Source organism: Myodes glareolus, chromosome 17, assembly GCF_982192425.1.
Source record: "Myodes glareolus chromosome 17, mMyoGla1.1, whole genome shotgun sequence".
In the NCBI taxonomy this organism is placed as follows: Eukaryota; Metazoa; Chordata; class Mammalia; order Rodentia; family Cricetidae; genus Myodes; species Myodes glareolus.
The window spans coordinates 56555294-56568731 of NC_142042.1; the positions used below are offsets into that span (position 1 = coordinate 56555294).

At 49.5% G+C, this 13438-nt stretch overlaps 1 protein-coding gene across 1 annotated transcript in view; it reads left to right on the forward strand.

The window, feature by feature from the left end:
• The window catches only part of Ptgfrn (prostaglandin F2 receptor inhibitor), a 72050-nt gene extending 62679 nt beyond the window's left edge, over window positions 1-9371 (forward strand). Inside the window, exons 8-9 of the mRNA XM_085677921.2 lie at window positions 3875-4180; window positions 6073-9371. Coding sequence (XP_085534047.1) covers window positions 3875-4180; window positions 6073-6239 — 473 coding nt within the window. The 3' untranslated portion in view covers window positions 6240-9371. The remainder of the gene's footprint in view (window positions 1-3874; window positions 4181-6072) is intronic.
• The last annotated feature ends 4067 nt before the right edge of the window (window positions 9372-13438 follow it).

Below are 13438 nucleotides of genomic sequence, written 5' to 3' on the forward strand. Positions count from 1 at the left end.
AGGGGTTCCCTCCTCTCAGATAACTCTAGCTGTGTCAAGTTGACAAAGACTAGCCAGGACCCACTGGCTTGGTTCTGTGAGACCATTCACTGCTGTGAGGTTTGAAAATACTTCTGGGGCAATCAGTCGATCTCTTCCTGGTTTGTTGTGGCCTAGTTAGAATACTGCTCACAGGGCCCTCCTTCTATATATTATTCATTCATTGTTTCTGAGCTCCTTCCATACACAAGAGCAGCTGTAGATGCGGGGAACAGAGCAGTGAATATGTTCGAGGCCTGCCCCAGAGAGCTTGCAGCCTAGTTAAGGACACCCATGAAAAAATACAGACCAGAGGAAAAATGACAGCATTTAGGACTTGTAGGATAGCTTCATAGTGCCCCTTCTCCCATCGTACTGGAGATGGAATCTTGCGCAACGTCCCCAGCTCTATGAACCTCTTGAGAGAAAAGATTAACCTTGTCGACAGATGCCTCAGAACTGTGGGCCCATTCCTCAGACAGTTTCTGCTTGGTGCATTCTCAGCCAGGAGACATCCCTTGCTCATTGATTCTTCTGGTTTTGAAGGAGCATTAAAGGCATTAGGGTGTTGGCCCTGTTGCTGAGCAGGACTGTACCCAGCTTTGCCTTTTCTCAAAGGTTCTGTGAAGAGCCTAGCCTGCCTTTATCCCTTTCACCCGATGTGACCCTGACACTGTCTTGCTCCACCCCGTTCCTAACAAAGTCATGCGCTTTAGAGCAGTCAAATTGTCTGAGTTCTCGTGTGTTTCTGTGTATATACCCTTGGAAGTATGGCCCTGGGGGCAGGCAGGCCGGTTTTGTTCTCTGTGAAGGGGTAGGGTTGATACACAGGGATGGTGGCCCATCCAGGGTCATCGGCTGGGTAGCCACCACCGTCAGGATGAATGCTGGCTCCCTCAGGACTACTGCTCAAATGTTCAGGTGGCTACCAGCTCGTGATCTACATATGCTTCCTAGGAAGGACCCAGTAGGAAGTAGTTTGCTCAGCTCTGCCTCAGACACAGGCCAGCAGCAGTGGGGGGCAATACGAGCAAACAAGCGTGACTGAGGAGCAGGAAGTCTGTTCATCAGAACAAGGTAGGCTCCATCTTGTTCCAAATCCATTGGTACGGTACCAATGTTTGCTCTAAGCTTTAGAGGTGAGAGAAAGGAATGTGTAGAAGGAAAGGGAAAGAAAGAGCCCTCCCATCCCCACCACGCACCCATGCACACCCAGAGCTGCTGTGCTTCTTCCTGGGGGTGAAGTCTGAGGAGACTGGGCTCTGAGCAAGTGGGCAGCCACTGCTATGCTGAAGTCGGGGAACGGGAAGACACAAAGGTACCTGTGGAAGCGGAAAGGAAGGCAAAGATAGAAAAGATTGCCTGGGAAAAGCAAGCAAAACCCCCTTAAAAGTTTGCATAGAGCAATGCTGTTTCAGAACTCGTTTATGATATATTCAGAAACACCCCCCCCCATGTTCCTTCTCAGCTAATTAATAGGTCGCCGGTTGCGCCTTTCACGAAATGCTCATTTCTCCAGTGTAATTGCAAAAGCTATAGGTAGCTGTTCCAGAACTTTGCGCTCTTGGTCTGTGTGGGTGGAAGATTCTGAATAATTAAACACAAATTGTAATTTCTTTCTTTTTTTTTTGCCTTTTTTTTCATTCATCCTATGGGCTCTGAGAGGGAAATCTCTGTGGGAAAGTTGCATAAGTGGGCCAAGAGCCAAGACACTCCTGTACCCCACGGCAGGGCAGCCAGGAGCAGCCAAGCGTGGGTGGCAGCATGGTCAGGCTCTGAAGCAAAACTGAGGCCAGTGTGAGTCATGGGGGGTTTCTCCAGAGTGTGCTGTGAACCCCAGCAACTGAGCCAATGGTACTTGGAGCTGTGGGTCTTCAAGGAGCTGGATTTTCATATCCTTGGTGCTCAGTCATCGTCCAGAGGCTGAGTGGCTGGAGTTAATGGTGACTTGGAGCCTCCGTAAGGCCCTTATAGCAAGTAAGGTGGCTCTAGAGAGGTACAGTTTGAGAGTGTCAGCATCTAGTACCTGCACCAGTGTGTGCAGTGAGAGGAGGTGGCACAGCATGGCAGCTGTCCACTTGAAGGACCCACAGCCTTGACAACAGGTAGACAGCCCAAGCCCTTCCTCCAAGCAGCACCTACTTGTCCGGCCACATATGGCAATGAGGGCCATCACTTTAGAAAGCACTCACTGTGGTCCAGGCGTGATTTTGCAGTATTTGCCCATGCTGTTAGTAGCATTTTTATTTTTGTTTATTTTTTATATGTATGCCTGTGTGTGTCTGTACACAAGTGTGTGTGTGTGTGTCTGTCTGTCTGTCTGTCTGTCTGTCTGTCTGTCTATGGAGGCCAGAAGAGAGTGTCAATCCCCTTGGAGTTGGAGTGACAAGCAATTGTGAGCCACCTGACGTAGGTGCTGGGAACTGAACCTTGCTCCTCTGCAAGAGCAGTAAGTGCTCTTAACTGCTGAGCTATCTTTCCAGACCCCTATCAATTGCACTTTAGCTAAGTTGCAATGAACTAACGTGGCTTGTTCAGGTCATGTGGCCAGTAGGTCCTGGGGTTCTAGCCCAGGCTAGCTCTCCCTGCCATCCTATGATGCACAGTGGGGAATGAAGTAAAGGGAAGACCTCTATCCTTGTTTTAGTAGCCATTCTAGGCTTGCGCATGGCAGCAGAGTTTCCATGGGTAGGAAAGCCCACTGTGCCCTGGCACTGAGTGGAAATCGCAACACTCACCCCAATCCTGCCAAGCTGGTCTCAGAGACTTACACACGGTGAACTGTTTGTGCTGAAGTACAGAAGGGTGGGCGAGAGATGCTCTGCCCCAGCAGTGAGCTGAGAAGGAGTCACCATTTGGACATGTTAGGAAACTCCTGCTGTTAGTTCCGCCCATTCTGTCTTGCACAGGTCTGGATAACATTGTCTGCCTTATGATGTGTTTTCCAACATTATTGGTACACTTTCACTGAATGGATGAGTGTTGTTGTTGTTGTTCAGCGAAAACTGGCATAAAAAGTCCCGAGCCAGGGGGGTAATGTAGTTTGCCAGCAGAGTGTTTGCCCAGCACAGCCCTGGGTTCAATACTCAGTGAGTTTTTTGAGTTTTTTTTGTTTGTTTGAAAAAGGAATTTTGTCAAGGAGATTTAAGATGTAATTGTGTGTATGACCCACAGTCCTCACATGGCCTCTGGATGGGTTTCCCAGCCAAACAGCTGGTGTTGGCTGGTACTGTCCAGGGGGGTCTGGGTTAGCATGCGGCCTCAGTTTCCACATTCTCTGTGTCTGCCCCACCTTAGTTCACTGAGACTGTTAGAATCTCAGTTTGATTCACCAACTTTACTCTCAAGGACTATTAACTCTGTTCAATTTTCTCAGCTTGATTTTTTTTCCCCTCTTGTTCTGAGCTTAAACACTTCTGCAAGGGGAAGGGGGCGGGGAACCAAAGAGAACAAGCCAATTCAAATTGTCTACAGCTTTAAGTTGGGTACATTTTGTTTTAAATGTACAATCTGTTCTTTCAACCCTACGGTCTTTCCAGTCTCCGGTTTTTCTACTCGAAGAGCCCAGGGACCCTGCACATCATGCCTAGACTTGACACACAGGACTGTCTATCCGTGGGGGCAAAGTGACCCCTGTTCTTCTTCCCGTTGTTCCTTATAGTGATGGTCAAGTTGGACACTTTGTCACAGGCTCACACACTGCTTCCTGTGGTTGTGTGGCCTTGCCCCAGGGGTGACTGTGACAGGTCATCACAGGCTGCCTGAGCCAGCCTGAAATAAGGGTTACAGTTATGGAGAGTGTGTCCATCACTTCTGCTCATACCCTGACCTCGGTGCTTTGCTTGGTGACCCACAGACGACATGGCTTTCGACGTATCCTGGTTTGCAGTACACTCCTTTGGTTTGGACAAAGCTCCCGTCCTTCTCTCCTCCCTGGACCGGAAGGGAGTCGTGACTACAGGCCTGAGGGATTGGAAGAGTACTCTCAGTCTGGAGCGAGTGAGCGTGCTGGAATTCTTGCTGCAAGTGCATGGCTCTGAGGACCAGGACTTTGGCAACTACTACTGTTCTGTGACTCCATGGGTGAAGTCACCAACAGGTTCCTGGCAGAGGGAGGCCGAGATCCACTCCAGGCCTATCTTTATAACTGTGAAGATGGACGGTGAGCTCCCGCGCCGAGTGGCTGAATTATCTCCTCCTTGCGTTTTGCTACAGCACATAGAATCCAGGTTTCCATAGTTTGGTGCAGCTTGTTTTATATTTTATGCAGTTTTGCATGTTGCAAGCTTTGCAATCCGGGCCTGGTGACACCCCTGGAAAAGGATTGTGGGAGCCTTGGCCCTTCTGTGGTCTGTGGAAACCCATTTCACTGTATCCTAAGGTCGGCATGGCTTCTGCCATGTGGGGGCGGAGAGGCCTCCAGGAGAGGTGTAGACTAAAGACCACCTACTCTAGCCCACCCGCTGCTTTTTCTTTTGGAGATGTGATCTCCTGTGGCTCAAATTCACTGTCTAGCCCAAGACTGGCCTCGAACTCGTGATCTTTCCACTTGAGCTTCCCATCGCATACTGTTTTACTTCTTGAAAAAGAAAGGCTCCCCCAGAGCCACTAGCACAGAGTGGGAACCTCTTGGAACCCCAAGATGGGAGAGTGTCTCTTAGCTTTACTGACCCATAGCAGATCCACCCCGTCCGCACCAACCTAACCGATCAGATCTCTGCCCCTTGAGCACCTCAGAGCTGAACACTTGTCCCTTTATTCCCAAGAAACATGTCTGCCCTGTGAAAGCTTCAGAAAGTTACGCCATTTGGAACAACTCCATGGAGAGAATTGGTTCCAGATGCTCCAAGGGTCAGGAGAAGCCTGGACCAAGAGTGTGTTTCCCTAGCAGCAAGTCAGTTTGAGGAGAGGGGCCATCCCACTCCAGCTCCTCCAGGTCATTGAGTCTTTCTGTTGAGTGACCTTTCCTAGGAGGCCCACTTCTAGTCACCACGGATGAAAGCAATGACTAACCAAAGAAGCAGTGTCACCCAAGTCTGCTTGGTGACTCCGTGACTTTATTAGTGGTACAGGAGTATGGGCAGCATACAGGCAGCTGTACCACTGAAGAAGAGTCATGTTCCATTCCCCCCATCCCCACCACACACACACCAGTAATTACCAACCACTCTATATTGGAGTAGAGGGCCTCGTGAGCCGCTCCTCCACTCTCCCCCATAAGGAAGTGTTAGTAAACCTGTCTGATAGAAGCCCTCGCGCAGGTAAACAGAGCCAGTCTGACTTGAAGGTGGGGACAGCCATGCCCTGCCTGGAGCACAGAGCGCCACCCACGATACTTTCTGGTCCACATCCTGAAAAACTGTGACAGTAGTCTCCCATGGGGCTGTTATGATAATTAGATCATTCCAAACATTAAGGACCTGAATGGAGGGAGGCAGAATCTACGCGAAATGCTGGTGCTTGCTGGGAGGGAAGATGGCGCTCCTGGAGTGGGATCTAAACTCCTGTCATCTCTGCCTCATTTGCATCTCAACTCCGCTTGAAGTAACTCCATATGAAAATCCAGATTTACCAAACAAGGAAGGGAGTGATTATTCACTTTGCTCGATAATTTACTATAGTGTTACTTAAAATAGCATCTTTAGTACACTTCAGTTATTCGATGCATAGAATTGATTTATTCAGGTTTTTTTTTTCCTTTAAGGATGCATCTGCTGCTCAATGTGCGGTGCCCTTATACTGACTTTTAGAATCAATCTCCTGCCAAAACCCTAAAAAGAAGTTGACATTCAAAGGCATCAAGTAAAATCTCTTTACCGTGCCCCCCACACACGCCCAGCTCTGAAGAGCTGAGTGGGGGGCATGGGCTCATTTCTTCAATATAGCTGGACTACTCCTTTCTGAATCCCGTGCCAGGTGCAGGATCTGGGGAGCTCTGGTCTCTACAGAGACCCTGAGTAGAAGTGGGGGATATAAACAGGGGAGGGAGAGAGGGGGCCAGTGTTCCCAGCGCTCTCCCTCTCAGCACTAACCCTTTCTCTTTCTCGTGCCCAGTGCTGAATGCCTTCAAGTACCCGCTGCTGATTGGCGTGGGCCTGTCCACAGTCATCGGACTCCTGTCCTGCCTCATCGGATACTGCAGTTCCCACTGGTGCTGTAAGAAGGAGGTGCGGGAGACGCGTCGGGAGCGCCGCCGGCTCATGTCCATGGAGATGGATTAAGCAGCGGAGATGGAAGGACAGAGGAACAGTGTAGGAATGGCGGGGGTGAGAAGAGGACCAGTAATACTTTACAACCAAGTGTGTTACACGAAATCCAGTCCTCTCTAATCTCAGGTGGGACTTGGCGCTCTCTCTTTTCTGCATGTCAAGTTCTGAGCGCGGACATGTTTACCAGCACACGGCTCTTCTTCCCACGGCACTTTCTGATACGTAACAATCGAGTGTGTGTTTCCCCAGCTGCAGCTTTTCAACGGTTAACCCTGGTCTAATTAGTTTCCTCCTAGCAGCTTCTCAACCCTCTCATTTGTGTGTGCTGATCGCTTTTGATTTGAGGGATTGCGGTGAGGAGGGCTGAAGGTGTTCAGAGTTGGTCATCGCGGGTGAGCGGGTATCTGCCCACCTGAGAGCTAGCATCCGGATGCTAGGGGCTGGCATCTGTAGAGTTGCTGCCTGCTGCCCTCCCTGCTGTCCCGGAGCTGATAAAGACCTGCACCAAAGGCAAGCTGTGGTTTTGACTACCCTGCCCAGTCCCCATTTTCAAGAGTTTAAACTCTGTTAGAACCTAAACTCAGCATCTGTGACTTCTTGATTCCTATGCCCTTTGTGCTCCCCCCCCCCCCCTTCTCCACCCTCTTCTGTTTTCGGGTTTGTTTCTGTGAGAGTGAGGAAACGGCAGCCCTGGAGTCTAGAATCTGGCTTTCCACCAAGCACCTTATCTCGCCACCTTAGCCTTAAGAATGAGTATGAAGAAAAATCCACTGCCACCTCTGTTCAGGGCAGGTCTGCGAGCAAAAGGCCACTGGGGGCAAGGAAAGGAAGAGATGCTCTCTCTCTCCCTGACAGCTCAGGGGCCACTGCGCTCCAGAGAGCCCAGGGGAGGGGAGGAGCTGAGGGCATCTGAGTTATACAGCTGAGCCAGGCGCCCTGTCCCTTCATGAGAGGCACTGTCGCTGGTGGCCGCAGGACCTACATGGGAGCCACAGTGTGCCACACCCTTCACTTGCCTCGCAAGCTCCTTCACACAAAAGCAGACTGCAGCCTGCAATCCTGACTGACTTCAAGGAATCAGAAATTGCTTAGAGCAAGCGTGTGTTTTCTGTGACCTTTTCAGTCCTTGAAGTCCTTTTAAGATCCCTGCAGGAGGGTAGTGAAGAGGGGTATATTTTGTGGATGTTTGCCTTCCTATTAGAAATATGAAGGGAACCCAGCAATTTACTGTCATGTGAATGGCCTGTAAAATCAGGTTGAGAGCAGCTGGCTCTGCCTGACTGGGCACAGCAGGAATTAGGACATCAGACAGACACACCTTCCAGGTCTTCATCAGGACCTCAGCCACCCAGTCTCAACCTAGCACAGCACTGGCCACCCACAGGCCTCCCCTGGGTACCAAGGCTCACTGCCAACTGATGCCCTTGCTTGTCCCTCTGGCTCTGAAGGATCTGACACTGTTGTCTTCCAAAGGGGGGAAAGATTCCTTTGTTTTGAGCAATAAAGTAACACAAATAGAAGGCCATTCCCCTGCAGCTCTTTGTCACCGTGGGCCAGGATGAGCTGAGCCCCCCTCCCCACCTTGTCTCCATGTGGCCCGCGGTGGCATTTGTGTTCGCCATCCAGATTCCTCTGCTTGTTTGGCCCACCCGGGGACTGCTCTGCTCCTGTGCTGAGATTCTGAGCGGATGGTTCCAAGTGGGTCCAGCCCGGGTAGATCCAAGTGTGGAGGTAACAAGGAGACCGCGTTGCAGCCCACGCAACAAGAGAGGCCAGAGGAAGAGGGGGGTCTTGACAGATATGGGCGTTTCTAAATGTCACTTCCTTAACCGCTCGTTCAGACAGAGGTGGGGTACAAGTGATTGTACACACAGGAATTAGGGGAGTAGAGCCAGGTACTTCTTTAGTAACAGCCTTTGAGCCCTGCAGTTATTGAAGAAGACTCAGGGTCATTGTCGTGTGGTCCTCCTTAGGAGGAGAGAGACTTAGCCTTGGGTGAGACAGGCCCTGGGTGCTGGTGGGCCAGACAGGCACCTGATGGTGAGACAGATGAGTGTTCAGGCCTGCCTTCCCCTTTCTCAACTGGTGTTGAGATTTGAGCCTGAGTTGCAAAGGTCCTGACCTTCACGCCCAGACCCCCAAACTGCTTAGGGCTGGGAGAGGGGCCAGAAGCCCCAGGACCTTAGTTCCTTTATGGACTAGCAACGTTCTGGGATGTGAGTCTTTAAGTGTGGTCAAACACTCTTGATGTACCAAATAGGGTTCCCCTTGAAGTGTTCTTCCTGAGCCCCGCCCACTCCCCTGAAGTACTGGTGAAGGGGAGGCTGAGCCAGGCCTTGGCAAATGAAATTGCACTTCTTAAAGAGAAACTTTATAGAAGGTTGGGTTTTTTCCCCCCTCGTTGCGAAAATTCCCCCTCCCCCCGAAAGAGCCTAAGCTCCATTCAGATCGAAGCCTAGAAATTACTTCCAAGTGTTTACTTTACGATGTTTACACACACGATTCACTTTTTAAAAAAGAAAAAAGAAATAGAATAAGAAAAATGCAAACTCTGGCTTTTTAACAACCTTTCAGATTTTTCCTGCATGGGATCTGCTGGCCCCCTGACTCACCAGCTGGATCAAATCCTCATTGAGAAATGTCCCAATGTGTGTCTCGCCCCCTCCCCCCAGCCACAGGGCTCCCTCCTGCCCGGACCTCTGTTTCTCTGGTGGCTTTTGCCTCCTGCTTTGCAGACTGCCTGCAGCCATGATTTTGTTACGGCACCTGTGAGCCAAAGACTGCACCTCTGGAGCAGGAACACTAAGCAATACTACACGACTCGCTACTTTCGGGGGAATTTTTTTTTTTTTTTTTGACAACAGGAAGAAGGGAACTAGGGTTTAGGTGAGTTCTCCTCCGCTGTGTGACCATATTCTCAGTGACACACATGTGCAGCTCACTAGGAGAACAAGGTTGGGTTTCTTTTCTGGTGTACAACACGAGAATCTGCAGACTTTTCCGTAGACAAAGAGGTCTTGTGTATTTTCGTCCATACCCAATGTTATACAGACTAATTGTGTTGTTTTATACTGTGGCCACAAATATTATGCAACGCACCATTGGTTTTTGTTTTTTATTTCATTAAAGGAAGTTTAATTTAAATGGAAGTTGTGTGCGGAAGTTGATATTGGCTTCTGTGGGCCTCTCCTCTCACCAGGAGGAGGAATTGTGGCTGATTCCAGGTGCAAAGGCAGTACCTTCGACTCTCTTCAAATCCTGTAACAGCACTGTCAGGCTTGGGAGGTGGTTCAGTCAGTCACGTTCTGGCCTTGCAGGCACGGGGACCGGAACACAATCCCCTGGACACATGGGGGTCTTGCGGTGGGGGCTGGTGAAATGGCTCAGTGGTTTAGAGCACTAGCTGCTCTTGCAGAAGATCTGGTTCAATTCTCGCACCCACATGGTGGCTTCCGCCATCTGTAACTCCAGTTCTGGGGGGATCTGATGCCCTCTTTGGGTTTCTCTGGGCGCTACGTTCGCATGTGGTGTATGTACACATATGCAGGCAAAGCACACATAGACATTAAAGACTTAGATCTAAAATATATATGAAGCTGGGCATGGTAGCACCCACGTCCAGTACAGAGATGGGTAGTTCCCTATCCAGTGAGAGACCATGCCTCAAAAACAAAAAAAAAAACAAAAGATGGACAAAAATAGAGCTTCTTCTGCCCTCCACATGTACACGCAAGACATACACAGAGTCAACGGTGTATATTTTGGTCTTCAGTGAAACAGCTGCCTTCCAGAGAGTCCATTCGAGTTCTCTATAGGAACATAACATATAAAATGAATGAACATACACATAAAAGGGATTTATTAGAATACCTTACAGGTCATGTCCAGCTAGCCAACAGTGGCTGTCTACAAGCAGAAGGTCCAGGTAATTGTTCAGTCTATGAAGCTGGATGTCCCTGCTGGTCTTTCCCAGAGAAATCGGCTCTACTGCCAGTGATGGGATGGGCTTGGCAACAAGAGCAAGCTTTCTTCCTTCCTGTCCTTTGTGCAGGCTGCCACCAGAAACTGTGGCCCAGATCAAAGGTGGCTCTCTCCACTTCAAAATCTTTAGAGTTGGGTCTTCCTATTTCAAATGATTCAGTTATAAAAACCGTCCCTCACAGGGGTTTCCAGCTGCTTGGGTTTAAGTTCCAGATGTAGTCAAGTTGGCAACCAAGAGTAGCCATCACATCCGTGATCAGGTTCCCAGCGAGCAGAAAGGTGTAGGGGTGAGATCCTGTTGCTCCTCCCTCCCTTGTCTCCTGCTCAATTCCCATGACCTTTAGCAGTCTCTCTTTCGGGAACGAGAAGTTGGAAACCATCCGTCTCTGCAGAGGAGGAAACGCTCACATTCTCTGACCAGACTGAGGCTGCAACAGGTGGTTTTTCTGACTCACTTTGGAGTCCCAACTCTGCAACATAAAACACAAAACCACACTGTTCCCCAGCAGATCTGGGCAGAAGCAGGCACCCGCAGCCCCTCCTGCGTTGTTCCAGCTCTGCAGACATCCACAGCCCACCTCCCGGGCTGACATTCCTCTAGGCCTTGCTTTGCACCCTGTATTCCTGTGTCCTGTTTAGGAATCACCTTATGTGAGTTGCTCAGATGGGGTGTATGGTTAAATGATCTGCTGTCAAAATGGCCTGTCATTGCATTCTCTCCAGTCCAAGCCCTGATACAGGCAGAGCCTGGCTTGGGCAACTCTACTGTTACTGAAATGATTCCTTCTCAATGTCAAAAGCAAAACAAATGTTCTCACACACCTGCTGCCACGTGCTCAGGCACTGCTGAGGCTGGCCACCTGCCACCGGCCTGCCCCTGGGCCTTTTCTCACAGGTTGCTGCAGAAACCTGTCTAACTTGACCTTCTCCATGCTCCAAGGATGCCTGGCAAATGTTCTGGTAGGCTGATGGTACCATGAAGATGGGGCATTCACTATGGCCGGCACTCAGTCTCACACTGGGATTCTTAGGATGTGCCCTGCATGGGGACAGTCCCCACACTGATGTGGTCTCATCTTCAGGTCACGCTGAGGAGGTCCAGCACAGGTTCTTGAATGGCAGCCACTCTGCGCCCTGTAACTACAGGGCAGTGCTCACAGGACACTAGAGTAATAGCTATGTAGAGATTTGAACATGGCAGGTCCACCACATCGGCAGCGGCTGCCACAGAGAAGATGGTTGTACCCACAGATGGCATCGGAGGACACACCACATTTAGAGGCCCTGCGGGGTGGCGCCTGCATCAGTGAGGAGAAAGTCTGTAAGATGGGCAAGCACCTGTCATGTACTAGTGCACAGAAGGGGCAGGCTGGCTGGGCACAATCGAGAGCATCCCTACCTGTCTAGACCTAACCTTGGTATAAGGCAGGAAGAGGGTGGTCCTGAGTTTACAACAGAGGAAGTAGGGCGGTCCTGAACTGGGCGGCATGCTCTCAGCACCATGTTCTTCCCTGTCTCCAGCCCACCCTGAGAGAAATTAGCAAAACTTCAAATGTTGAAACACTGAAAGTCACCAGGCAGCTGTAATCCCAGTACTTGGAAGGCAGAAGCAGGTGAACTTCTCTGAATTTAAGGTCAGCCCGGTCTACAAAATGAGTTCCAGGACAGCCAAAGCTACACAATAAAACCTTGTCTCAAAATAAATAAATAAATAAATAAATAAATAAATAAATAAAAATGATCGAAAGTTTGAAAGGAAACCAGTATGATGAACGCCCACTCCCTGCGTGGAGTGTGGAGCCAGCTGAGGCCCTGCTCAATCTGCTTGCTTGAGTCCTCCCCTGCATTCCCAGATATATTGGGCCAGCAGCACTGGCTACTACAATTTTCTAGAGTCCTTTGATGGAGAAGCAATGGAATGTTGAGGTCAGAGTGCTATCAAATGTGGGGAAAATGTTTAAAACTTGGGATTTGGTGGCTATTTCTTGGGTGTGACTTTGGTGGCTATTTCTTGGGTATGACATCAGTTAAACTGTGTAGAAACTTGATTATTGGCTGAGTGGTGGTGATGCACGCCTTTAATCCCAACACTTGGGAAGCAGAGGCAGGCAGATCTCTGAATTCGAGGCCGGCCTGATCTGCAAAGCAGATGGCAGGACAGGTTCCACAGCTACACAGAGAAACCCTGTCTTGAAAAAAAACACAAAAAGAAAAGAAAAATTTGATTATTAAAGTTAAAAATTAGGAAAGGAGTTGCGTAGAAAACTCTAAAGAATACATCCAAATGAAGATGCATGGTATCATTGCCCATCAGACACCAGGAGGTGCCACGTGGTGTGTGTTAGGATGTCCGCTCTTGTGCAAGAAGGCAGAGGCTGAAGAGATGGTTCAGTGGCTAAGAGCACTTGCTGCTCTTGCAAAGGACCCACAGTTTCTAACACTCACATTGGGTGGCCCACAACTGCCTGTCACTCCAGCTCCAGAGGACCCAATACCTTCTGACCTCCAAGAGAGCTTGTGTGTGTGTATGTGTGTGTGTACGCATGTGCACACGCGCAATGTAAGTAAATGAAAAATCTTAAAAAGATACAGAAAAGTTGGAATAAGCTGTGTTGGTGTTGATGTGAAGTACAGCCATTATGCAAAATAGTATGGAGGTTCTTCAAGAGATTAAAAATAGACCTGCCAGATGATTTAGCAATCCCACTTCTGGGAATATGTCCTAAAGAAAATATGTTCTTAAAGCCATGTCTCCAAGAGACACATATGCTCATTATATTCACAGTAGCCAAAAGGTAGAAGCAACTTAAATGTCCATCAGCAGATGAATGAGTAAACAAACGGAATATTGTTTAGCCTTTAAAAAGAATATCCTGGGGCTGGGGATATGGCTTAGGTGGCAGAGTACCATACAGGCTTCAGTTTCTGACCACGGACACCATGGAGAAGCTGGGCATGGCAGCACATGCCCATAATCTCAGCACTGGGAAGGCAGTGCCAAGAGGCTCCCTGGGACTTTCTGGCCAGCCAACCCCGCTGAATCAGCCAGCTCCACTGTCAGTGAGAGACTTTGCCCCAAACAATAAGTCAGAGAGTGATCAAGAAAGAACCCCAATTGCTTCCGGGTGCATGTTTATTCTCACACAGGTGCATGAGACCTCCATCTCCCACCACACACACACACACACACATGCGTGCATGCGCCAAAATACAAACGTAGGTAGGTAGAT